At 35.2% G+C, this 25,988-nt stretch overlaps 1 protein-coding gene across 2 annotated transcripts; it reads right to left on the reverse strand.

The window, feature by feature from the left end:
- Positions 1-18,220: 18,220 nt before the first annotated feature.
- LOC109207421 (inactive leucine-rich repeat receptor-like serine/threonine-protein kinase At1g60630) lies at positions 18,221-24,145 on the reverse strand. Of its 2 annotated transcripts, XM_019370337.1 has the most exons (3): positions 23,499-24,145; positions 21,501-23,457; positions 18,221-19,196 (listed from the first exon to the last, which is right to left on the reverse strand). In XM_019370337.1, the coding sequence occupies exons 2-3, from the start codon at positions 22,876-22,878 to the stop codon at positions 18,538-18,540; spliced, it is 2,037 nt and encodes a 678-aa protein (XP_019225882.1). In that variant the 5' UTR covers positions 22,879-23,457; positions 23,499-24,145; the 3' UTR covers positions 18,221-18,537. The 2 variants fall into 2 exon arrangements, with proteins under 2 accessions (XP_019225882.1, XP_019225880.1); XM_019370335.1 differs by having other exon boundaries at positions 21,501-24,145.
- Between the last annotated feature and the right edge of the window lie 1,843 nt (positions 24,146-25,988).

Genomic DNA, 25,988 nt, shown 5'->3' on the forward strand with positions numbered 1-25,988 from the left:
AAGCGGTTGCTGCAAATATAATCCGGTCTAGAAGTCCGGAGTCGAATCCCACAGAGAACTAAGGCTTAGCTATATCTATTTAATATCACTAAGAAGACAAGATTGAACAATTTCCTAAATTATAAAGATTGAGATTTATATTTCTAACTAATTAACTAGCAAATACTACAAAGCGGTAAAATTATCAACTAACGAGACAAAGGGTTGGAGACTAAATTAAGGAGGTCTAGAGTTATGATTTCCCCAATTGTCGGAATCCTTATAGCTATGTTCCCTACAATTTTGCCAATGTATTCTCTATTGATTGTGAGCACTTTAGGTGCCGTAATTCTCTCTCGAGCAACTACAACAATTTACTAGACATATTCTCTTGAACTATGCTAGTTGGCTTCATCTAACCGCTCACTATGACCACGTCAAGGCTTTGTTATTTCTAAACCTACCTTTAAACCCAATGTATTGATTTCTCACATACGTTAGGAGTGACGTTGTTCAACAACCACCTAAATACGTATCCTTTCTCAAGCAACACATAATAAATAGGCACAGTCAATCGATGGACATTCAATCAACAACAATAAACACGTAGTTAAACAAGTAGAGAAATCCAACGGATCAATTATATAAAAACATAACAAGAATTTATCCTGTAAAAGGTTCTATCAAAACCCTAGATAACAAATTAGTTATTCATAATATTATGTAAAACTACAATACTAAAATTCATAACCAACAACGAAAAATAGGAAGAGGAAGGAAAAACTCGATGAAGAATTCCCTGCCTTGCTCATATTATGTCTCTGCCTCCTTAGGTCGACTCTGTGTCAAAAATTGATCTCCTCCCCTCAAAATACCATTTTTCCATGTATATATACCAAGTAGGGTCGGGCCCAAATAATTATACATTCTCCTACGCGAAAAAGGACATGTTTCCAGGCCTAGACGTCCGCGGCCGAGGTCCTGGCGCGGTACTTTGCAAGTCTGCTGTTTCAGTCCGCATCAGGTCCGCGGTCACGGTTTCGATCGCGTTTTTCACCCTGTTCCATTTGGAATTTGGAAAAACTCAAAACATGAAAGTTGTAGCACTTTGAGTTAGCTTTCCAACCCTATATTGTGGAGCACAAATGGAGTTCTAAGCGAAAAGTTATGTGCATTTTTACTAGACAGTGCACAATATGCCTACTCGATTCTTCGTTTTGTTGGTCTATCATTCGTTGATCCCCGAATACGATCCCAGCTTAATTCCTTGGGCTTTTACTCAGACTTCAAAGCTCCAAATCACTTGAATTTATTCCATAGCATCTATATTGCTCGGAATCACTCATACAAGGCATAAAACACACAATTAGTGCAAAACACTAACGATTAAAATGCAAACTCAACTAAAGTGCAGTAAATTTGAGTGTAATAAGCGACTAAAATACGTAATTATTGCCTATCATCAGTACCCATTGTGATATGAGATATAGCCCGAGGGGCTAGTATTGTTCTGTGACATTGCCCGAGGGGCTGATTCTGTTGTTACTATGCCCAAGGGGCAGTTATTAGGTGTTTACTTATTAGTTGCTTTCCTGTATATTGTTTAGCTGTTTAAGAGAGGTTTATGAGATTTCACTACTTAATTATACTTACTGATTTTGCTATGCCTCTTTAGCTTAATGTTGTGCCTTACGTGGTTTTATATTACTCAGTCTTCATTTATTTTTATTACTCACTGAGTTGGAAGTACTCACTTTACTCCCTGCACCTTGTGTGCAGATTCAGGTATTTCTGAACTCGGTAGCGGGTATTGGTTGCTCAGAGGCAGAGTCATCGGAGTTTAGCAAGGTAGCTGCCCGACGGTCGTAGCACTGCTTTTCTCCCTCTCGATTTCATTAGACTGTATCTAGTATATTTTAGACTCTTGTTGTATTCAGACCTTAGTAGATGCTCATGACTAGTGACACCTTGATGTCGGGCTGTGTTGGGTTTGTTTTTCCGCAAATTATACTTTTAACTGCTTATTTTTTAGATTTTATCATATTTACGACTTAATACTTATTATGTTACTGCTTAAGGTTGGAATGGGAATGTGTCGGCTGGCCTTGTCTTCACGAGAGGCGTCATCACGATCGGGTCCGGGTTTAGGGTCGTGACATTAAGACAACCTTCTCACAAGCGGATTCAAATATGTATGAAGATGATGTGTTGGATATCCCGTAAGCATAATGGATGTTCTCTTGAATAGTTTGTTTTGAGTTTTGACTTTTAGTGAACGAAATATTAGTCTTGTCTTTTACTTTTTTTAGTGTTTATCATATATTGGAATAGCATAAAAAGTTATTAAGTTTTGTGAAATTTTTCCAATAAGATTTTTTTAACTTTTAAATATTTATCTTTTTAGGTTAGAAATTAAAGAAAAAATATAAATTATATTTAAAAAATGATGGGCCGGCCCGTGGGGGCCCATAGCCCACATAGGGCTAGGGTGGCCTGACCATTATAAGGCCCATCAAAATGGTGGGCTAGCCCAGCCCAGCCCGTCAATTGCTAAAGCCCACGTGGGTTGGGCTGGACTAGCCCGGCCCCGCCCATATTGACAGCTCTAAACAAGAACATAAAGATTATAATATGGAAAATCCTTCTGAATAAGGGAAAAAACCAAGGGCCCGAGAGGAGCAAAGTAATCCACTATAATGAAGAATTTTATAATCCGTAGTCCCGAGTAAATACTCCAGGAACCACTATACACTCAAAAGAAATAACCCTCTTTTGGGATTCCCACCTCACTACAATATCTCTCAGACTTTCTATATTTCTACACTGACTATTTTTCTATCTGTGAAATATTTGAAGCTTTGTTGCTTCTGTGTGTCTAAAGAATTAAGCCGATGCATCTATTTATAGGAACAATGGCCTCACTTTCAACCAATCAGAAGCTTGCCTCGTTGCAACTTGACAATTTGATTCTTGCAAATTGATATCAAAACCAAATTTGGTCAAAACTTGTTTCGGTGATCTGACAACCCACCATTTGCCAAATTCAATTTGGCATCTTGCAAATTTCCCTTTTTCTCTTTAATATGGGGATGGACCCCACAATCTCCCCTTCCAGACCCATTCACCTGAAGGAGGTAACACCAGACTTCTAGCTTGAGTGCATGCCGACAAGTTCTTTACACAATTCGAACTTGTCTCTTGGTACCACCTTGGTCAGCATATCTGCGGGATTCTCACTTGCAGAAATCTTCAAGACTTTTAGAGATTCATTCTCTACCATTTCTTGAATCCAGTGATATCTCACGTCGATATGTTTGGTCCTTGCATGGTACATGGAGTTCTTGCTAAGGTCTATTGCACTTTGACTGTCACAATAGACGACGTACTCCTTGTGATGCAATCCAAGCTCTTGAAGGAACCATATCATCTTCTTGCCAGCTTCAGTAGCGGCAATATACTCCATTTCAGTTGTAGAGAGTGCGACACACTTCTGTAACCTCGACTGCCATGATATAGCTTCCCCTGAAAACGTAAACAAATATCCAGTAATGGATTTCCTATTATCAATGTCAACTGCCATATTAGCATCTGTATAGCCCTTCAAGATTGGATCAGATCCTCCAAAGCACAAACAATGTCCCGTGGTACCTCTCAGGTGCCTGATTATCCACTTGACTGCTTCCTAGTGTTCTTTTCCAAGATTTTCAAGAAACTTGCTGACAACACCAACTGTGTGAGCAATATCAGGTCTAGTTCATACCGTTGAATACATCAAACTTCCGACGGTAGAGGAATAAGGAACTTTGGTCATGCTTTCCTTTTCCTCCATTATTGTAGGACACATCTTCTTGCTTAACTTCAGATGACTAGCAAGAGGTGTGCAGACTAGCTTATCATTCTTCATGTTGAACCGTTCCAGTACACGTTCAATGTACTTTTCCTGAGACAACCACAACTTTCTGCTTGTTCGCCATCGAACTATCTTCATACGCAGAATTTGTTGTGCTGGGCCCAAGTCCTTCATATCAAATGACTTGGACAAATCTCCCTTCAACATTGCGATCAACTCCTTGTCTTTTCCTACAATTAACATGTCATCTACTTATAACAATAAAATAATAAAATTATTGTCAGAAAATCTTTTGAAGTATACACATGGATCAGAATTTGTCTTTTTGTAAATTTGACTTTTCAAGAATGAGTCAAACTTCTTGTACCACTGCGTTGGTGCCTGCTTCAACCCATAAAGACTCTTATTCAGTTTGCACGCCAGTTGTTTCCTTCCAGTTACTTCAAATCCTTCTGGCTGCTCCATATAAATCTCCTCTTCCAAATCTCCATGAAGAAATGCAGTTTCCACATTTAACTACTGTACTTCATGATCTAGGTTAGCTGCTAAGCTCAAAATCATTTGAATAGAAGTCATTTTGACAGCAGGTGAGAAAATTTCATCAAAATCAATACCTTTCTTCTGTTCGAAGCCTTTAACCACTAATCGAGCTTTGTATCTGACCAGCTTGTCATTTCTATCTTTCTTGAGTTTAAAGACCCACTTACATTTGAGTGATCTTTTACCCTTGGGAAGTTCAACCAACTTGTACGTGATATTTTTCTGTAGAGATTCCATCTCTTCTTGCATAGCTTTCATCCACTGGTTCTTTTCTGGATGGGACAGCACCTCTTTAAGATTTTTTGGCTCCCCCTCATCACTGATGAGGACATACTTTGTGGAGGGGTACCTGCATGACTCTACCCTTGGCCTCTCTGATCTCCTCAGAGGTTAAGGTTGTTCTTCCTGAGTGGGGTACTCCACTTGCTCGAAATCATCATCAAGTTACTCCCCCTGCTTACTAACCTCACCAAGTTGCTTCTCCTGATCGGCAACCTCGTCGGTCGTACTTTCTGCACTTGTGGGATAGTTAGAAGAAGAAGGAATGATAACAAGGTTAGGGATTATATAATTCTTTGTTCTCTCTGACTGGTCATCTACAGTTCCAACTTCACTTTCTCGGAAGACTATATCTCTGCTTCTGATGACCTTCTTCTTTACAGGATCCCACAATCTGTACCCGAACTCTTCATCTCCATATCTGATGAATTTGCAGGGAACGGATTTATCATCCAGTTTTGTTCTTTGCTCCATTGGTACATGTGCAAAAGCTTTGCAACCGAACACCTTTAGGTGTGAGTAGGACACTTCCTTGTTGGTCCAAACTCTCTCTGGGATGTCAAACTCTAATGGAACTAATGGGCTCCTATTTATTAGGTAACAGGTTGTCTGAACTGCTTCACCCCAGAATGACTTAGGCAGTTTAGCCATTATGAGCATGCTTCTCACCTTCTCAACAATGGTGCGGTTCATCCTCTCGGCTACGCTATTGTGCTGTGGGGTTCCAGGAATTGTCTTTTCATATCTTATCCCATGACTTGAACAGTACTCTTCAAATTCCCTTGAAGTGTACTCACCTCCATTGTCTCTTCGGAGACGCTTTAGCTTTCGACCCGCCTCCCTTTCCACTAGAGCATGAAACTTCTGGAAAACTTGAAACACCTGATCTTTGGTTTTCAAGATATAAACCCACAATTTACGTGAAGCATCATCAATAAAAGTAACAAAATATTTGTTACCGCCCATCGATTCAATTTTCTTTGGACCACAAACATCTGAATATGCTAAATCAAGTATATTCAATTTTCTTTCAGACGATGTTTGAAATGAGACTCTATGCAGCTTATCAAATAAATAATAGTCACAAGGTTTTATCGTTTTACCTTTGGCAAAAGAGATGTGTGATTTTCTGGCAAGAATTTGTAATCCCTTCTTGCTCATATGACCCATTCTTTTGTGCCACAAATCGGTAAAAATCTCATCTTGTGCCGCATTCAATTCACCCTGGCATATTTCTGCATTTCTCCTGTACAACGTGCCACGAGCAACTCCCTTTGCAATCACCAATAATTTCTTGATGAGTCTCTACTTTTGATTTGCAAAATAACTTTCGTATCCATCTTGATCTAAAGCAATTCCCGAGATCAAGTTCATCCGCAAATCAGGTACATACCGCACGTCCTTTAGAACCAATGTGCATCCGATATTTGTCTTGATACAAATGTCACCAATTCCCGCAATCTTTGATTAACTTGTGTTACACATTCTCATAGTGCCGAAATCACCTGCTACATATTTACAAAAAAGATCTCTTACCGGTGTGGCATGGTAAGATGTCGTTGTGTCAACCACCCATTCCGACTTTGGATCTGCCATGTGCATGTATTCTTCTTCCTCATTTATGAAAATAACAACATTATCATTGCTTTGCACCATGACAGTTATGTTGTCGTCATTCTTCTGGCCACTGGTTTCACCTTTGCCCTTCCTTGGATTTGGGAAATCTCTTTTGAAGTGACCTAGTTGATCACAATTGTAGCAATTTCTGGCTCTTGATTTGGATCGGTTCTTAGACTTCCCACAAGCTCCGAATCTACCATTGTTGCTCGAACTCCTTTGATAACTCCTTCCTCTACCTTCTATGATGAGAGCATGTCCTTGATTTTCAGGCTTCTTTCTCATCTTCTCATTGAGTAGAAGAGCCGATGTGATATCTTTCAACTCAATGGTAGTCTTACCGTGAAGGATGGTTGTTGCTAAATTATCTTACGAAGATGACAATGAGTTCAATAGCAAGATGGCTTTATCTTCTTCCTCGATTTTCATGCCGAGGTTGGCGAGCTGCGTGATTAGTCCGTTAAACACATTTAAATGTGACAAAAATCCATACCTCCAACCATGTATATGGTGTATAACTGCTTCTTCGGATATAATTTATTTGTTAGCGTTTTGGTATAGGCTTTCCAACCTTATCCAAATGGCACGTGCGGTGTCTTCATCAATGATATTATTTACCACATCATCTGATAAGTGCAACCTGATTGCACTAGTAACCCTTTCATCCAAGTCAGCCCTATCCTTCTTTGCCATGTTGAGAAATCGCTATCTCCATTGAATTTTTCTGCCTCGCACTTTACTCCGAATATTTTGTTTTCCACCGAGTATAGTACTACCGACAGTGAATAGTACTTCTGCGAACGAGCGGAACCTGTGCTCTGATACCAGTTGTTGGGAATAAACCACCACAGAAATAATATTCACGGTAACAAAAAAGGAAAAATAATGTAGTACCGAGATACGGTAATCAACAAGAATAAAAAGAACAACAAAAACACAAAGATTTTAACGTGAAAAACCCTTCTGAATAAGGGGAAACATCATGGTCCCGATAGGAGCAAAGTAATCCACTATAATGAGGAATTTTATACTCCATAGTCCCGAGTAAATACTCCAGTAACTGCTATACACTCAAAAGAAATAACCCTTCTTTTGAGATTCCCACCTCACTACAATATCGCTCACACTCCCTATTTTTCTACACAGACTATTTTTCTATGTGTGAAATATTTGAAGCTTTGTTGCTTCTGTGTGTCTAAACTCTAAAGAATGAAGCCGGTGCATTTATTTATAGGAAGAGTGGCCTCACTTCAACCAATTAGAAGCCTGCCTCGTTGCAACTTGCCAATTTAATTCTTGCAAATTGATATCAAAATCAAGTTTGGTTAAAACTTGTTTCGATGATCTCACAGCCCACCATTTGCCAAATCCAATTTGACATCTTGCAAATTTTCCTTCTTTTCTTTTTTATTATGGGGATGGACCCCACAGATTCTCCCCCATCTTTAATAGGACTGGACTAAGTCAGGCATATCTTCATCCCAATTCGGGGATGCATCGCCATGTTTCATACATGTCATTTGAAAATCCAAGTTTTGTATTAAAAGCTTAGTTGTGGTCAGTAGCGGAGCCATGATTCTTATTAAGGAATGACAAAATTTAAAAAAATAAATACACGAATAAGTGAAGGGGATTCAATACATTATATATGTATAAGTAATTTTTTATATGTAAACAGTATAATTGTCCTACGAAGGTATGTCAATTGACACCCCTTGAAGCTTGAGCTAGTTCTGTTTCCGAGGAGAGCTACCTTGAAAATAATAACTAAACGGAAGATCATATTTGCTCATCTACTTTAAAATATTAATTAAAGGTTTTTTTTTTCTTTTTGACGGAGGGCTCAAATATAGAGGAGGGTCAGTGACTTCCTTCATTACTACTATATTTTTTTTATCTATTATCTATTCCTATATTATAAGTGAGGATAAGCAGGCAGATCATGGTCAACATGCCTGCCTGGCATAGGCATAATTCCGGAATTTCATAGTTTATATGCTTTTAAGATATTGTACTTCTTAGCTTTACTGCTTGTACAAAATTGATAAGCTTTCTGGAATAATGGGATCCACCTCAACTTTTCATGCCACGTGTCATCGAGCACTTTAAAATTGCCACTTACTGACCAAGTGTAGCCCTCTTCGACTGTTTCAATGTCATTTAGAGAAATTGAAAAATGTTCCTTTTTTTTCTCTTCTTATTTTCTTTCTCTTTCATAAAATTAGTTTTGTAAATAAATGAGCGATCCTAATTCTAAATAAGGGTCAAGTTTTGCAACTTATTGTGCGTGGCCTTTGAATAAGGCATATGCATTATACAATTATTATAATTTTTGTATAATTAAAATTTTCTAATGAAATTCAAAACGTACTAAAATTATTTCATAAATTTTTCATGTATATTGATATATATCTTATGTATGTTTTACCTATTTTGTAAATATACTAGGAATATTTTATCAATAACATGCATAAATAAATATATACACATCTGGAAATGTGGCTGGGGCCAACTGGGATTCTATTATGAAATATAAAATATTTGCTACCATGTCTTAAATCTTGCACAATTATGTTTTCTTCTCTTAATTTGATCATTATTAACTTAAATTATATAATTAACATTTGTGCAAATAATTAGTCGGACATATGTTCTCTCAAAAGTCCATTTTTTAACGTAAATTTCTTCACATAATTCAAATTTTAAGAGTTTTTGTTTCCTATAAAGCAATAATAGTATAAATTTTCATAATCAACAATTGAAGTTAAAATCATCTAACTTTATTATATGCATCTCTATAATCTTATAAAGATAATATTAAAATCTTTATTTGAGTAACAATTTTCCGGAGTAACATAGAGTCTAATTTGACGTAAAAACCGAAAAACAAGAGTCCTCTTCTTCTATTTATTTCACATGTTAATAGTTTAAATTAACTTATATTCATTTCCCTAAAAAATAAATTTTATTTTATTTGGCTAAATATATGGGGCCAAAATAAATGTTGCTTTGAAAATTAAAACGACGTTAGTTATGTTTTTTAAATCTATTTTCGATCTAATAAATTGCCCATAGAGTATAATGATTAATTTGACTATAATATAAAACATAACTTAATTAAATAAATCTTATGATTGTTGTTTTATATGATTTTTTTTTAATAAACATACAACAACAACAACAAACCCAGTTTGATCCCAACAAGTGGGGTTTGGGGATGGTAGTCTGTACGCAGACCTTACCCTTACCTAATGCATGTAGAGAGGTTGTTTCCAGTAGACCCTCGGCTCAAAAAGGGCAAGAAGGAGAATTAATAAACATACAAAAAAGTTAAAATAATTTTATTGTAGACATGAAGTAATATTAAATGTGAATCTAATTATAGTTACGTTAGATAACTTGACATTGCAACAAAAGTAGATTGTCAATGCTTATAAGTAAAACAAAAATTTTATAACTCCTACTAATTCACACAACATGATCATGAAAACCAGCTCCTTTTTAATTTTCAAGTAATAGCTGACACCAATAAAATTATGATTTTAATGACTTTAAGTGACTTAAGAATAACTTTAGTACCCGTTGAAGATGAACTCGGTCTAACTCTAGCGTACTCATCTTTATGACTCCAATATTTAGGTAATAGTGTTATTGGGCCCATGCATAGCATGGGCTATCGCTTACTAGTACTGCTATAAACCCTGATCACGCCCAACTATGCCCTCTAAAAAGGACTCTGCCGACGTTGCAAATATAACCCGAGTATTACGCCCAGGGTCGAATCCACAGAGAGTTAACCTATCAATCACTATCTTTAGACCCACTAAACTCTTCAAAACCAGTTTCCCAGATGTTTGAATCACGGTTGAAGGTCGCTTTACTAACTACGTTGTAAGTAAATTAAACAGCTGTAAATTAAAATGCTAAGGTTGTAAACAATGATGAGAAGAAGCTAAGGCAATGATTTCCCCTATTGAAAGAATCCCTTCTGTTTTATGCTCATACAAATTTACCAACACATCTCTATTAATCATGAGCGCTCATCTTACCGTAAATCTCTCCCGAGTAATCACAGTAATATACTAATTGCACTCTCCCGAGATACGCTAGCTTACTTTATTTAGCACAATTCACTTTAGATTACACCCAATGCTTCGTTATCCCTAATCCCGCCTTTAAACCCGCAATTATAGATTCCTCTTATACTTTGGGAGTGGTGTTGTTCAACAATAACCTAAATATGCACTCTTTTCCAAGTTATGCACACTAAATAGGCACAACTAATTGAGAATCCTGTCAATTAGCTACAACAAGCACAAAGTTGAACAAATAGAGATTGAAACTAGCAATTTGTATTCACATAAACAAGATGATCATCCCCCAATAGGTTCCATCAAAGCCTTAGACAAAGGATTTAGCTACTCATGGCTATGGAAAAACAAACTAAGATAGAATTCATCATAACTAGCAATAAAAATCAAAGAAAAGAAGAAAGATGTTTTGGGTGATCTCTCACAATTGTTTTCCTTGCCAAGATACTCTAAAATTCAATACATGCCTCTCTTGGGCGAAGTCTTGTATTTAAAATAGGGTTTAGGTCTAAAAATCCCGTGTTTTACACTTTAGTCCCTGAAGTTTCCTGCTTCCGCCGCGGTTCTGCCGCGCTCGCGGTCAAACCGCGGCCAAATGCCTTCTCTGAATCTTATTTTATCCGCAGCTATCTTCCACCGCGGTCGCGGTGGAACCGCGGTCAAACCAGTTCTCTGAATCTTCAGGCCTGTTTTGCGTGGTTTACTTGGGGAATTTCACAGTTGGCCTCTTTTTCTTCATTTTTGACTCCAAAAATACTCCCTAGCCTTCCCTGATCATATATCACCTGCAAATCATGAAAAATACTAATAAGAGCATTTTGTTATCACTTTTATCATCAAAACTATACAAGAAGGTGATTATTTAAGGCGTGATTATAGTTAAATTCACCTATTATCAAACCCCAACACCTAAACCAATCCCAGCACCTTAGATGTTAACGTTTCTTCCGTTGTCTCCTACTTTCACAGTGACAAAAGAAATTTTTTTAAACGTATGATCTAAAATAAGTCATAGATATGACTATAAATCATCTTAATAAAGATAAAACAGAAATTATAAAGTTAATTTATATTTAAACATAGAAAGATGATATTTTTTTTGGGATAGACTAAAGAGGAAAGTATACATAAATTAAGACAGAAAGAGTATTTTTTTACTTAAAAAAAACAAACAACTATCATACTCATTAAGATTTATTTTAAGGTAGCATTTTTTATACGGTTTTTTTCTAAAGTCTCCAAAGCTAAGGCTTTAATTGGAAAACGGGTTCGGGAAAAAAGTGTGAATGATTTTTCGCCAAAAACGTTTAGGAGAGTATTTGCATTAGTTCTTTTACAAAAACCTACCATTTGCTCTTTCTTTTTTTCTAGAAAATATCTATATGTCATTTCATATTGGAAATTTGTCAGGCACAACATTTAATAACATGGGGTCCATTAAGATTCTCATCACATATAGTATTAATTTGTACTTTATTGTCTAATTGATATCCACGTGGCTAAAGCTAACTATTGGGTGTAATTTTATTAACTTGAGAGGCTGGTTGATTTAGTTTAAGTTCAGTATATGTAACTTAACTTGAAATTTTATGTTGAGATCTTACATAAAAATTTTAAATACCTTTTCTTGGTCTGGACATTTCTATGTGATTAGCTTTTTAAATGATCATTATTACATAAAATATAAATTATTGCATAGAGAGTAATCCACAACTTATGAAATAAAATTATAACCTTGTTATATATGCCAACTACATTACGAAATGGTAGTTTACTACAATGCTCAAGAATATTGCTGTTGCTTCAGTACCTTGTAAGTGATAATTAAATTAAAAAACTTAAGATACAAAATCAAGTTTAAAAGAAAAGTAAAATTATAACTGAACTAATTTTTTTTGGCTCAATGGTCTAAAGGCGCTGCACTTAAAAGTTAAAACAATGAAAAGTTACGAAAATCAACAAGTTAAATCCAAATTTTTAATATACTACATAAATTACTGTATGAACTTAAAAGGCAAGTGATAACATTATTATTTATATAAACAATAGGGTTAGAAGTAATACCTGCATGATTTTTTAAATAAATAAACACTATCTTGCAGCTTAACATTAGATAGTTTTAACTTGCCATAAATTTATATCAAAATTACTTATTCACAATATAACTAGAAAAGAGCAACGCCTGGGGGAAAAAGATGCTTGTATAAGAAGTGTTACTTGGCCAAAAATGCATGTATAAGAACTGTTACTTTCTCGTTTAATTTTCCTTTAGTTCCTGATGAATGAAAGAAAGAATTAAAAAAAAAAATACTCAAAAGCTATTTAAAATAGTGACAATTTGCAAGTTTCAGCTTCTTCTTTTTTAGCGCAAATTTAAGGAATAATAAAAGAAAAAGTGAAAATATTAAAGCTATCTACCAAAAATTATGTACCTTAGTTTGACCAATATTTTATTGACCTCTCCAAATTTAAGATAATTAAAATTAATAAAGTCAATTAACTTTGTCATTTTGTCGAATACTATCAGCATCAATTATGTGCACAATCGAAATTTTTTCCAATTTTTTTTTGATTAATGTAATTTCTCAAACTAAATATATGCATTCCAACAACAAATTATATTTTCAAATCTCACGCTTTCATTTTTGTGCATACATCACTATTTTTGTTCAAAATTAATATTTCTCTATTTGGTAGTTAAGTTAAATAGACCAAGACTTCAATATCAAAATTATTTAATTATACTCCCGAAAATGGTTCCTAAAATTTTTTATAGCAGTATCATAAAATGTAAATCACGGTAAATAATTGCGAAAGAAAATTTACGATAGCATTAAAAAATGTAGACCACAGTCTATAGTTCCCAAAGAAAATTTATAATAGTATCGCCGCAAGATGTATATCACAACACATACTTATGATAATAGCAATGACAAATGTAGACCCGAAATTTATAATATTTTGGAACAACAACTCAAATCTATAATATAGGAATCTTTACACAAATAACCTGCCATATATTTCTAGCCATATACATAGATTATACATTAAATATATATAATTATATATATGTAATACATAAATTATGCATACATTATATATTCACTGACTATTTTTAGTTTAAGCAATTGAATGGATGACTATTTATGTGACCTCAAATTTTTTGTAAAAAATTTCTACATTAAGCACAGTGTTATTTGGCCCTTGCTGAACACGGGCTATCCTAACTAGTATAGTATAGAAGAGGGAATAAGTAGGCTGCAAGTCAACATGCCTGCTTGCCGATCGTGGATTAATATGGGATAGAACTATAACTATATTAAATCTTCTACCAAATAAATCATCTAATACTCATTTTGGAAGTTAGAAATGAATACAAAATTACTGTTACGCGGCGCCTTCCTGAGATTCCTTGGAAGGGCGACGTAAGGCTAGGCAACTGATGTCAGTGCAGTTGCTGTCCGCCAACTGAGGTCCCCTCCGTACGCTAGACGAGATTGTCAGTGCCGTACGGGAAAACCAATGTCAAGAGCAATTGAGAGAACAGAAATGAGAATTCAGAATGAAAGAAAGCTTGATTGCATTAATGAAAGCTATTACAGAAAAGCAACGCGGTGTCGAGGGGGAGAGACACCAGTACAGAGAATTACTTGCTTGCTAGAAAGTTTTGATTGCTTGATCCCCCCTAATAATACTTTAAAAAAATAATCCAAAGCTACAAGACTAGACTTGACTAAGCTAGAGAAACATAATGGAAGCACATGAAATAAAACTACTCTATATTTACAATGAAAATGACTTAGTTTTCTATAAGGCAGCAGCAGGTCCGTTGTCAGCAGCAGTGTCTTTGCCATCACGGTCTGCGCGCGCGGCGTTGTCTGCGCGCACGGCGCTGTTGGCTTCTGCCTGCGGCTTGGCGCTGGCGAGGGATATCGGTGGGGCGACAGAGGCACCTGCGCGCTTGTCACTTGGCGCGGCCAAGACCACGGGGCCGTCCGTGGCGCTAGGCATTGGGAGGCTTGCTAGGACGTCACGGGGCGCGCCCAAGGGGTCATGGGGCATGGCTGGAAAGCCGGCCATGATAGAACCCATGCTTCTTTCCCTAAACCATGTATAACAATGTTATATTTCTTCAAAATTACTTAAATATATGTGTGTGCACCCATGTTCAAGGACTCCTATAATGCAATAATTATTGGGTGCACCTCTACAAGTGAAATTAGCGGTTCAAAATTCACTCCGGGCAATTTTGTTTTCCACATGGAGTATAGATATATATATAAAATTTCAAAAAGTAATTTTGAACCTATAGTTTCAAAAGTGTAGTGGGTTCTCACGATAAGAGTCTAAAATTAAACTCGTCAAATGTGAATTCTAAATCCATCTCTTTACAATAGCGCACCCATCCTCTTGAAATTATGAATCCGGCTTTGCTGGTGCCTAACCTAGACATCACGTGCTACGCTCTTGCCACAAAACCAAAAGCTATAGGGGCAGATTATCATTATCTCTTTCTTTCTGCAGCATGAAGACTATTTTATCAGCCATATCATTAGGAAGGACAATCTATATATTATTAAAAGTAGAGGAAAAAGCCCTTTCCTTAAGCCAAATGTCATCAGCAGAATATGCCACATGGTAGTTTAGGACAAGCCTCCAAAAAAAATAGGAGCTAAAAAGTTATTTGAAAAATAACTGCTTCATAATTAATAGAATTTGTTAAATGAGAAGCAGCCTAGGTGAGATCCATTTGATCTGTTAGCTGCTAATGGATTCTATCGTCATTTCGACAGTGAAATAAATCTTCCGAAAGACAGCAAAGACAGTAGTAAGCCCTGGTAAGGAAGAAGATTCGATTCTAAGGCATTTATTCTAGCTGATAAAGTAGCTGATTCTAGAGTAAGAGTTTCCATAACCAGGCCTAAGCGTGAACCTATCCAATTTCAGTGCCATATGAGTCAAGAGCTAGAGCAATAAAGTAGGGATTTTAGGAAAGCGGATTATCTTCTCGGGGAAGCGGTGCTCTCTTTCGCATAAGCCCTTTGTTAAGTAAGGTGATGGTGCTCTTTATCTGCTGCTTTCCCTCCTGGCAAGTGACTTAAAGAAAACAAGTGAAGTAAGCTCCCCCCGATACAAGCGAGCTAAGGGGCTTGAAGTTATCCCAATACCAGAGAGACACTTCACAGAGTGTGATACTAATGGTTAGGGGGATGGTAGTAACCCAACTGCAAGCACATGAGGGTTCTTCCGCAGTGAAGCAAATGATCTAGCCAATCATTCTTCTACCGATTATCCAAGTTCGGTATTCTGTAAGTTCCTAGGTCATATCGAAATGACTCCATTGAGAGTAAGATCTGTTCGATATGTAAGTGGTATAGTCACTACCTGTAAGGCTTTTGAATATATGTTTTTGAGTAATGATCCAGAAAGATGAATATTTTCCTTAAAACATGGAAGATATGCATCTGAATTGTACGATAAAGTATTCCACCAAATTTACAAAAAAGTAAAAATCTGTTTTAAGTTTCTGTTTTTGAGTAATGGTGTAGAATATATAAATATTTTTCCTTGAAACATGGAAGATGAATTTGAATTACACGATAAAGTGTTCAACTCAATTTATTTAATTATTTTTCAAATAATTAGTTATTTAATTACTTTTAAATTCAAAGTCAAAATCAATTGCTTGGTTGTGAGTGCTCCAAAATGTTTACACCATTTTGTCTCCTTAATAGTTATTTCAACTTTTAAGTACGTATTGGGATATTTCGTTGTTTTTAATTTTTTAAAATTTGTGACTTCATTGCAAATAAAAAAAAAGATTTATTTTGTTAAGAAAATATCATGAAGAACTTCTCCGATTTCTTTTTTTTCCCCCCTTTTTTCCAAAGACTCTTCTCCTCTAAATGATGAAGCCACAACAATTAAGGTATGCTTTAGTTAACTTTAAGTTCTTAAATTGTTTAATATTCTGGGTACTATTTTTTTTTTCTGTGTTAATATTATATTAATCCATTTGATTTATTAATTTTAAAAATCTCAAGATAATTTAGTCATGCCATTCAAAGAAGATGGGTATGATCATATAAATGCGTTTAGAGGCTAAAATGAGAAATAATATATCAACAACTTTGTAAGATCATGAGCCATCTCAAGTTTATTATTGGGAAGTTAGAAGCAAAAGTTCATTTTCATGTTGCATATGATTTTAATATAAAATATCGGTACAATTTATAAAATAATAGTGAATCAAATCTTTGTTTATAAGTTATAAAAAGTTCAAGCAATTAAGTAAAATCCTGCTAAAAGATTGTTAAATTATTATGTTTAGATGCCACCAATATACTTAGCTCTATCTCAAGTTTGGATTGATTTACATTATTTATATCGATTGATATAATATTTATTTTATAAATTTAAAGAATGAAGCAATTTTGAGTAATAAATAAAAGTGTTAGTTAAATAGTAGTAAATAACCCTAATCCCATATGTAATAGGAGTAGGACATGTATTATATATGGCTCATTGTATCATTGTTAACAACTAATCAATAATATTTTTTCTCCCGTGCATTCTCACAAAAAGTATAAAAATAATTTAGGTTTAAGAAATATAAAATATCAATTTATATTGTATTAACAGAGGAATGATAGGCAAGGACATAAGTGAAAAACTGAAAAATAATTGTATGATAAGGTACTTAAAACTGCAAACACAAAATATATGCAACAAGATAAATCGTATGATAAAGTTCATTTTCATGTTGCATATGATTTTAATATAATATTATAAAATATCGATACAATTTATAAAATAATAGTGAATCAAATCTTTGTTTATAAGTTATAAAAAGTTCAAGCAATTAAGTAAAATCCTGCTAAAAGATTGTTAAATTATTATGTTTAGATGCCACCAATATTCTTAGGTCTATCTCAAGTTTGGATTGATTTACATTATTTATATCGGTTGATATAAGGTTTATTTTATAAATTTAAAGAATGAAGCAATTTTGAGTAATAAAATAAAAGTATAAAAATAATTTAGGTTTAAGCAATATAAAATATCAATTTATAATGTATTAACAGAGGGATGATGGGCAAGGACATAACTGAAAAACTGAAAAACTGAAAAATAATCGTATGATAAGGTTCTTAAAACTGCAAACACAAAATATATGCAACAAGAAAAGAAAAAAAGTATACGACTAAAAAATTATTGTGTGTGTGTGTGTGTGTGTGTATATATATATGTGTGTGTGTGTGTGTGTGTGTCATATTTGAATTTGCTATGAGAAAGTCTTTAAATTATGATTCAACAAAACATATTTTACGGATAAGGTTATCTAACTGAAATCTTAATAAATGTTAAATGAAAACAAATATAATTTAAATTCATGTGTACGTAATATCAATAACTAAAACTAAAATTAAATATACCATATTGGAAACAAAATATAAGTAATTCCAAATTATTATTTATTATAAGTAAAATACTAAATAAAAAAGTTAACGAAAGTATTATAGTAAAAAAAAAATGCATATAAGATGATGGGAGGATTATGTGAGGAATTCATGATTTTGAATAATGTGTAAAACAAATAAAGTAAATAATTATATAATGTTAAAAGTTATGGTTAACAAATTTAGACAATGAACGAAGATTATATATTGATATTTTTATTAGTATTAACTAATTTAACCATTTGAGATGCTAAGTTAGCATTCTCTCATGTAAGCTTTACAATATATTTTACAATATGCTAAATCATATAATTATCTAATAAACTTGTATATTCATGATTATATTTATCAATTATCCGAGCATTGCGCGGGTATGTATACTAGTATTGAATGAAAACATGAAGTTGGATACAAACAAGAAATTTCCTAAAAAAGAGTTGGAACCTCAATTACAATTACATCCTCATAAAACAAGCTGGCAACAAACTTTTGACTCAGGAATGGATCTTAAACTAGTGAATGTCAATGAAGTGGTATAAAGCAAATCTCCTAGATACAAACAACTAAACCTAGAAACCAAGAAAAGTAAAAAGACCTTAGTCTTTACAAGAACTGAATCAACAAATCCATTATAACTCATATTCATTGATGCTTCAAAGAGACTTCTGCCTTTTCAAAAGAATCAAGACACATTATTCAAACCCTTCAAAAAGTATACAACTCATATGCTCAAATGTTCGTCTCTCGGCAAGCTCTGGACAGTATCTGACCATCTTCCCGGTGAATGGTCACTGCTATTAGAAGACCCTTGAGCTTCTGCTCTAGCATCTCGAATCATCCTTAAAACATCTTTCATCGTGGGTCCATTCTCAGGTACAAGTGAAACACAAGCCATGGCTATGTTTAAGAGTGCACCTAGTTTCTCTTCTGAGGCTTCATTACTAGATGCAGGTTCATCACCCGATTCAGTTTCTTCTTCTCGAACAGATCTCACCCATTTCGGTATGTCTGATCCATGTTCTTGAACAAGATCTTGGAAAGGGGTCTTTCCGGTGAGGAGCTCCAACAGGAGGACGCCAAAGCTATAGACATCAGCCTGATGGGTTACTGGCCTTCGAATGTCACGACACTCAGGAGCTCTGTAGAAGAGGGAAGAAGCACCGGATTCCTCTGGAGAATCTGGATTCCTAAATGGCATGAGGCCATAATCGGTGAGGCACGATTCAAAGTCGGCCCCCAATAGTACATTTGATGATTTCAAGTTTCCATGAGTCAGACCAGGGTTCTGATGGATATGAAGCAATCCAGTAGCTACATCCTCTGCAATTTTGAGACAGGAGGTCCAGTGAAGTGGCTTTGAACCACTATTAGCCCTTGATCCTGAAAAAGTTATCACATAGTAACAATATAATATAGTTATCATCCGGAGTATAATTTGATTAACAAAACAAATTGGTTATCGAAAAATACAAGAAAATGAATAAAAAAGCCTCGGCTAATTTTGGATATGTTCTCTTCAAAATACAATTGCCTCCTCCATAATTGCAACTTTAGTTATTTGGAAAATATCAAGTTTTAGGAATTTTTTTTGGGAGAAAAACTTATAGGACATTTCAAACTATAATCTCACACACACACAGAGACATAATACATACTCCCTCCGTTTTATGTTATATGGCAATGTTTGATTGGGTTGGAGTTTAAGAAAAAAAAGAATTCGGCACATACCAACAGTACCCTTGGAACTTGTAGTACTAAACAAGCAATGACTTTTGTATGCAGTGGCGGATCCAGGATTTTAAAGTTATGGGTGGTCGCCAATCAAAAATTCAAATGATGAGGAAAAAGGAGTTTAGTTGTGGGTGCTCACTTAATATTTATCTAAATATTTCTATAATTGCCTATACAAATTTACTAAATCTGGTCAAAAATAATGGGTGCTCAAGCACCCACAAGTGTCCATATAAATCCGCCACTGTTTGTATGGCTATAAGAGTATGTCATTAAGGACAAAATGGAGTTTAAAGTTAAAGGGTTTTCAAATATAGAAATGTGTCATTCTTTAAAACAGACTAAAAAGAAAACAGTGTCATATTAATGTATGAATCTGGAGAAATTTTTTCCTTTTCCAGGTTTCCTTGAAAGTTCAATGGTCAATTTAGTGATTAGCAGCATAGCACACAAGTTGCAAAATCAGGAGAAGGCAAAGAAACTCTTACATAAGCAAATTCGAGGAATATGCAGGGTCATTGTAGTTGCATCATTCAGAACTCAAAAAACCAAGCAGAGCTGCTGATCCGCCTTATAGTCAAGTTATTGCTGAAAACTATGATTTTGTCTTTCTAGTTTTAATGTAGCATGTGTCATCTCCATATGTAGGATCTAAAGGCCGAAAATGCTGGTGAATTAGTGACATCATTCTTTTGTTTCCTAATTTGAACTTCCTCTTCACTATCCCTTTAAATGAAATATTTTCTGTTCATGTAAGATTCAGAAGGCAGATCACTATACTCCAGTTCTGTTCTTTGTCCTCTCTTTATAAATAAAATGTCATTCCTAGCTCAAGGGTTAGAAGAGGTTAGTTATTTGATTTTTTTCTATTTTTGATTTACTAAATAATTTAAACAAAATAACAAAATAATCTCTTTTGTTTGCCTCTTTTTTTGTCTCATTTTCTTTGTTGGCTCCTACACTCTTCCCTTGTTGGCCCTCTCTTCCCCACTATTACCAAACAAGTTCCACAGGAGAAAACCAGAAAGTGATGCACTACCAACCAAATTATATGGGGAAATTCAAAATTAGCAAAAAAACAAAACAGAAAAGAGACAGAAAATCGAAGAAGATCAAAGAAATGTATAAAAAAAGCAAAACTGTTTAAGAAAAATGCAAAAGTACAGAAAGATAAACACAAAAAAAGGCCACCAAAATCCTCTAATGTTCCACAAAAGAGCTAAGCGGTAAAGAGGTCATAATTCGAATTCTAAAACGAAAAGGTCATGTCATAAAAGGAATCAACTGTTCGAGATTGAGCTATAATATAGTGATCTCATGGAAAAAATTTGCCTCCGCGCAGTATTTGCACCAAATTATACTAGTTTAACCTTAAGAGGAGCACCAGGCATTGATTAACTATCTTTAAGCCATAAGCTTAAGCAATAATTAATTTGGTGAAAAACATAATGCATCTATTGATATGCATATACAATGCTGTAAATAAGTTATTTCCCCTTATTTTAATTCTACCTTATACCACTTAAGTTCAAGTTTATCCCGCCATTTTTCTTCCTTTCACTATTCACAAGCTCAACTATCCCTGTTTTTACTTCCTTCTACTATTCACGAGCTAAATTACTCTCGTTTTTACTTCCTTTCACTATTCATGAGCTCAATTATCCTCGTTCTTACTTTTTCACTATTCACGAGCTCACTATCCCCGTTTTCACTTCCTTTCACTATTAACGAGCTCAACTATCCCCGTTTTTACTTCCTTTCACTATTCACGAGCTCAATTATCCTCGTTCTTACTTTTTCACTATTAACGAGCTCAACTATCCCTGTTTTCGCTTCCTTTCACTATTCACGAGCTCAACGATCCCCGTTTTCAATTCCTTTCACTATCCAAGAGCTCACTCTCCCAAAACAAATAACAATGTATTACAAATAAACGACAAAGGGAAAACGTACCATGAATGAGGGAGAAGAGGCTGCCATTAGGGAAATAATCATAAACGAGCAAACGTTCTTCCTTAGCTTGAAAATATGCTCGGAGTGGGACCAAGTTAGGATGTCTTAGCCTACCAATAATCTCCACGTGTCGCCGGAACTCCTCTAACCTCGGAAACCTTGAATCCCTCAGCCGCTTCACCGTCACAATGTAACCGGATTCCATCACTGCTTTATATGTACTTCCCATTATACCCCTCCCTAATGTCTCAGCTGAAGCCTTCAACAAATCCTCTAGGCTGTAATTCATTTGTTGATCCCCTGGTCCGCAGAACACCAATGCCCCTAGTCCATCACTTCCTTGTTGATCCCATGAAAATGCACCTTCTTTTCCTCCAAAATTACCACCACTGCCACCGCCGCCACTTGTCCCCTCTCCTTCCCTGCCGGCGGCAGCGGCTTCAGTTCCTTTGCTTTTTCCTTCATTATTTTTTCTTCTTCTTTTTCTCACACATGCTATGAAAACCGCCGTCAAAATGCAGAGCAGCAAAACTCCGGCAAGCACCGAAACGATGATTATAACAAGCTTTTTGTTTCTTTTATGGTGAGATTCATTGGACGGAATAATAGGATACGACGGGCTAATTGAAGGACCGGAGATTATACAGTTAGGGTTTAATTGAGCTCCGCACAAGTTGACATTTCCGGCGAAAGACGATTCATTGAACCGAGAAAGCGCCGGAGTACTAGGGATTTGGCCGGAGAGTCGATTGTTCGACACATTGAAGAATCTCAAACTTGGTTGATTCAACGGCGGGATTTCGCCGGTGAAGTGATTGTCCTGTAAATACAGCACGTAAAGCCGGGATAATTTCGTTAACGACGGCGGAATTTCGCCGGAGAGATTGTTGCCGGCAAGGACTACAACTTTAATGCGGTGGAGGACAGTGATGGACGCCGGAAACTCACCGGAGAAATTGTTGTTATTTAGGAAAAGGGATTTGAGGTTGAAAAGTCCGGCGAGGTTAGGAATTTGGCCGGAAATGGAGTTCTGCTTGAAGGATAAAACTCGTAATTGATCCAATTGATTGAGGGCATTTTCGTCCAATGTGCCACTCAAATTTAGATTTTCAACCACAAGCTTTGTAACTCTTTTTCCATTCATGCATTCTTTTACACCTTGCCATTGACATAAATCAGTCCCTTTTTTCCAATCAAGAATGTTTTTTGGGTCTATTGTGGCTTTCAATGCTAGTAAAGCTTCAGCATCTCCTGATTTTACAAGTGGGAAAAATATGGAAAATATTGAGAAGATTAAGAAGAACATTTTGTGACATGAATTGTACCTTAAGTACAAAAATGGGTTCTTGATTTCCATTGAAATTGACAACATTTCCATTGTTGTTGAATCAATGAACACTGAATTGTTCTTGTTCAACTCTACAGCCAAAAGGGGTTCTTGATTTTCACTAAAGTTGGCATTTTTATTGATGAATGAGCTCTAAAATGCTCAACTGCAGAGTTAAAATGGATTCTTGATTTGGATTTTCATGAAATGAGCACTAAAAAGCTCAACTACAGAGTAAAAATGGAGTCTTGATTTGGATTTCCAGTGTTGAATGAACACAGAAAAGCTCAATTGCAGAGTAAAAATTGAATCTTGATTTGGTTGCACTGATGAAATAACACTAAATGGATTTACTGCTGAGCAAAAATGGATTCTTTGTTTGGATTTTCCATTGATGAATGAGCACTGAAAACTTTAACAGCAGAGTAAAAATGGATTCTTGATTTGGGTTTTGATATATAGAGGAGGATAAAAATGCAGTTTCTTTTTATTTGCTATTGAGGAGGACAAAAAGATCAGATAGAATCTTGAAAACTGAAAGATCCAAAAGACAATTAGCTTTCTGCACAAAGAGTTTTAACAAGATCACTTTCAACACCACAATCTTCAGATCTACCACTTTAAAAGAATGTAATGCACCACAATCTTCAGATCTACCACTTTAAAAGAATGTAATGAGGAAATGTAACAGAAGGCGCCAATTAGTGTCATTATCATCAATGACAATAGCTTTGACTCACAACCTATAAATCAAACTTGACAACACCAAAAAAACAAAAAAAAACAAAATCCACAACATATTTACACTTTGTTCACTGTGCTAGTTCTTTCATTTTTAGTGGAACCTAAAAAAAAACTCAGTACCATAAACAAAGAGAAATGGGAGTAATAGTATAAAGAATTTCAAGATTTGGGGGACTTGGTTTCTTGAATTTTTTTGGCTTAAACTTCACGTGACAGAGTTCAGAGTTTGCAGAGACACCCAAAAATGCTTCTCATTTGAGTGGAACAATGATTTGGGAGTGTAATAAAATACATTTCTTTACTGAATTATAAAAAGAAAAACACATTGGACAACTAAAATCATTTATTTGAAAGGCATTGGATCCAATTCAAGTTATCTTATTTCTATAGTATTTTTTCTTGCAATTTGGTCTGTAACCATGTTATGTTACATTGATATCAGTCTTTATAGGATAGAGGGACGAGAAAACTGTAGAAAGGAAGAGACAGAAAAAAAGAGAGAGAAGAGGACAGGTGGGTATTTTTGGGTGAGATGAAAATGGGGTCTCAGTCTCAGGAAATAGGTGAAGAAATTGAAGGCGATAGTAGATTGTAATTAATGTATTCATGTTTGGTGACACGGGCAGTTTATTTGTCACAAACTTTGCTCCGTTTCAGACATTGACTTATTAGTAACGTTTACTAGACAGTGATGCTGTCAAAATATTTTCCTTTCTCTTGGCGGAAATAGTTTGGTTTCTTGGAATTAACTTTTACAGCTTGTTTGGATAGTTGATTCGATTCACATCAGTTTTTCTCCAAAAAAAAAAAAAACAAATCAAGTAAGTCGGTTCTTTAAATATTATAACTAAACTAAATCAATTAAGTCGATTTTTTATCGATTCGGTTTTTGTCGATTTTTTGGTTATTTAACGATTTTTTTTTCTTAAATATGAGACATACACTACCAAACACATATTCCGGCGATTACATTTTCAACGTAACACCATCAAACCAATTGCTCTTTGAGAAATCTATCATTTACCATGATATTTTGATGATAATTGAATCAAATAGTGATGACTAATTTAAGTACTCAATTAAAAATTGATTATTTTTAACATGAAATAAATTCATGTACGTAGCAAAACAAAACAACCAATCAAACTAGAATATAAAAGAAAAGATTTATATTATTATAATAGCAAACAACTAGACTAAAAATACAAACGACTAATATGTACCATAAAATTATAGAAACTTTATATAAAAATATACACATATATAGGTGTAATAATAAATATAAATAGCTACTTATATAGTTGGTTTGGTTTAGTTTTTTTCCGGTTATTCTTTTTATTAAAACCAAAACCAAATAAAATTTGGTCAGTTTTTAAAATTCAAAACCAAAACCAACCCAAACCTAAAAAGTATCAGTTTTTTTGGTCGGTTTGGTTCAATTTTTCGGACTTTATGAACACCCCTAGTTGTTACATATTGTATTGTATTGTTACTTTAAATACAATATTTGTTTTGATTGGCACTTATTGTCACGCCCTAACCTCGGGAGTCGCGACCGGCGCTCAATCGAGTGAACCCAACTGAGCAAGCCTTTTGAACACTTTCTACCCAACTCAATAGGATTAAGGGAACCATGCTTTTGTTTATTTAGACAATACGAATGATCGTACATTCAACATTGTTAGTTCATTTTATATCACAAACCTTAAACCATAGATAAGTTTCCAAGATTTCATACAGTTACAGTTTAGAAGAACTAGAGTTTAGAATTACAACACAGTTCATTGACCTGACCAACACCCGTACATAACCCACACAAACGTCTACGGAGCCTCTAAAGATACAAAAGACAGATATGATAATGCCGGCAACAAGGCCCCGACTATACCTCAAGAGTGGAAATCTATAACAAAATACATACTGCATCACTCCTGAAAGAAAAGGGGCTCACCAAGATTGCTGAGTGGAGGATGCTCCGCTATCTACAATCGACACTGTCTGCTATGGAGCTACCTACATCCATTGAAAGATATAGCGCCCCCGGCAAAAGGGACGTTAGTACCATGGAATAGTACTAGTATGTATAACTGAACACCATCTCATTAGAAAGAACTATCATACAATGTGATGACCCAAAAGGTCATCACTTATTTTTAAAATGAATTCTACTTTTTGAGGCCTTAAAAACCTCTTTTAGCTTCACCTCGATTTGCGTGCACAGTCCGGACGCGTAGCTGGAAAGCTATTGTGTGAAAAATCTGTGAAAATATTAAAATTTTGGCGCAAAATGCATTTAAGTTGACTTTGGTCAATATTTTGGGTAAACGGATCCGGACCCGTGATTTGCCGGTCCCGGAGGGTCCGTGGAAAAATATGGAACTCGGGCGTATGCCCGGAATCGAATTCCGAGGTCCCAA

The sequence above is a fragment of the Nicotiana attenuata genome, unplaced genomic scaffold (genome assembly GCF_001879085.1).
Source record: "Nicotiana attenuata strain UT unplaced genomic scaffold, NIATTr2, whole genome shotgun sequence".
NCBI lineage: Eukaryota > Viridiplantae > Streptophyta > Magnoliopsida > Solanales > Solanaceae > Nicotiana > Nicotiana attenuata.

Coding starts and splice junctions, on each gene's coding strand:
- LOC109207421 (XM_019370337.1), bottom strand. CDS start 22,878: ATGGAAATGTTGTCAATTTCAATGGAAATCAAGAACCCATTTTTGTAC. Junction 19,197..21,500: donor CCTCTTCTCCCTCATTCATG/GTACGTTTTCCC, acceptor TAACTTTTTCAG/GATCAAGGGCTAATAGTGGT.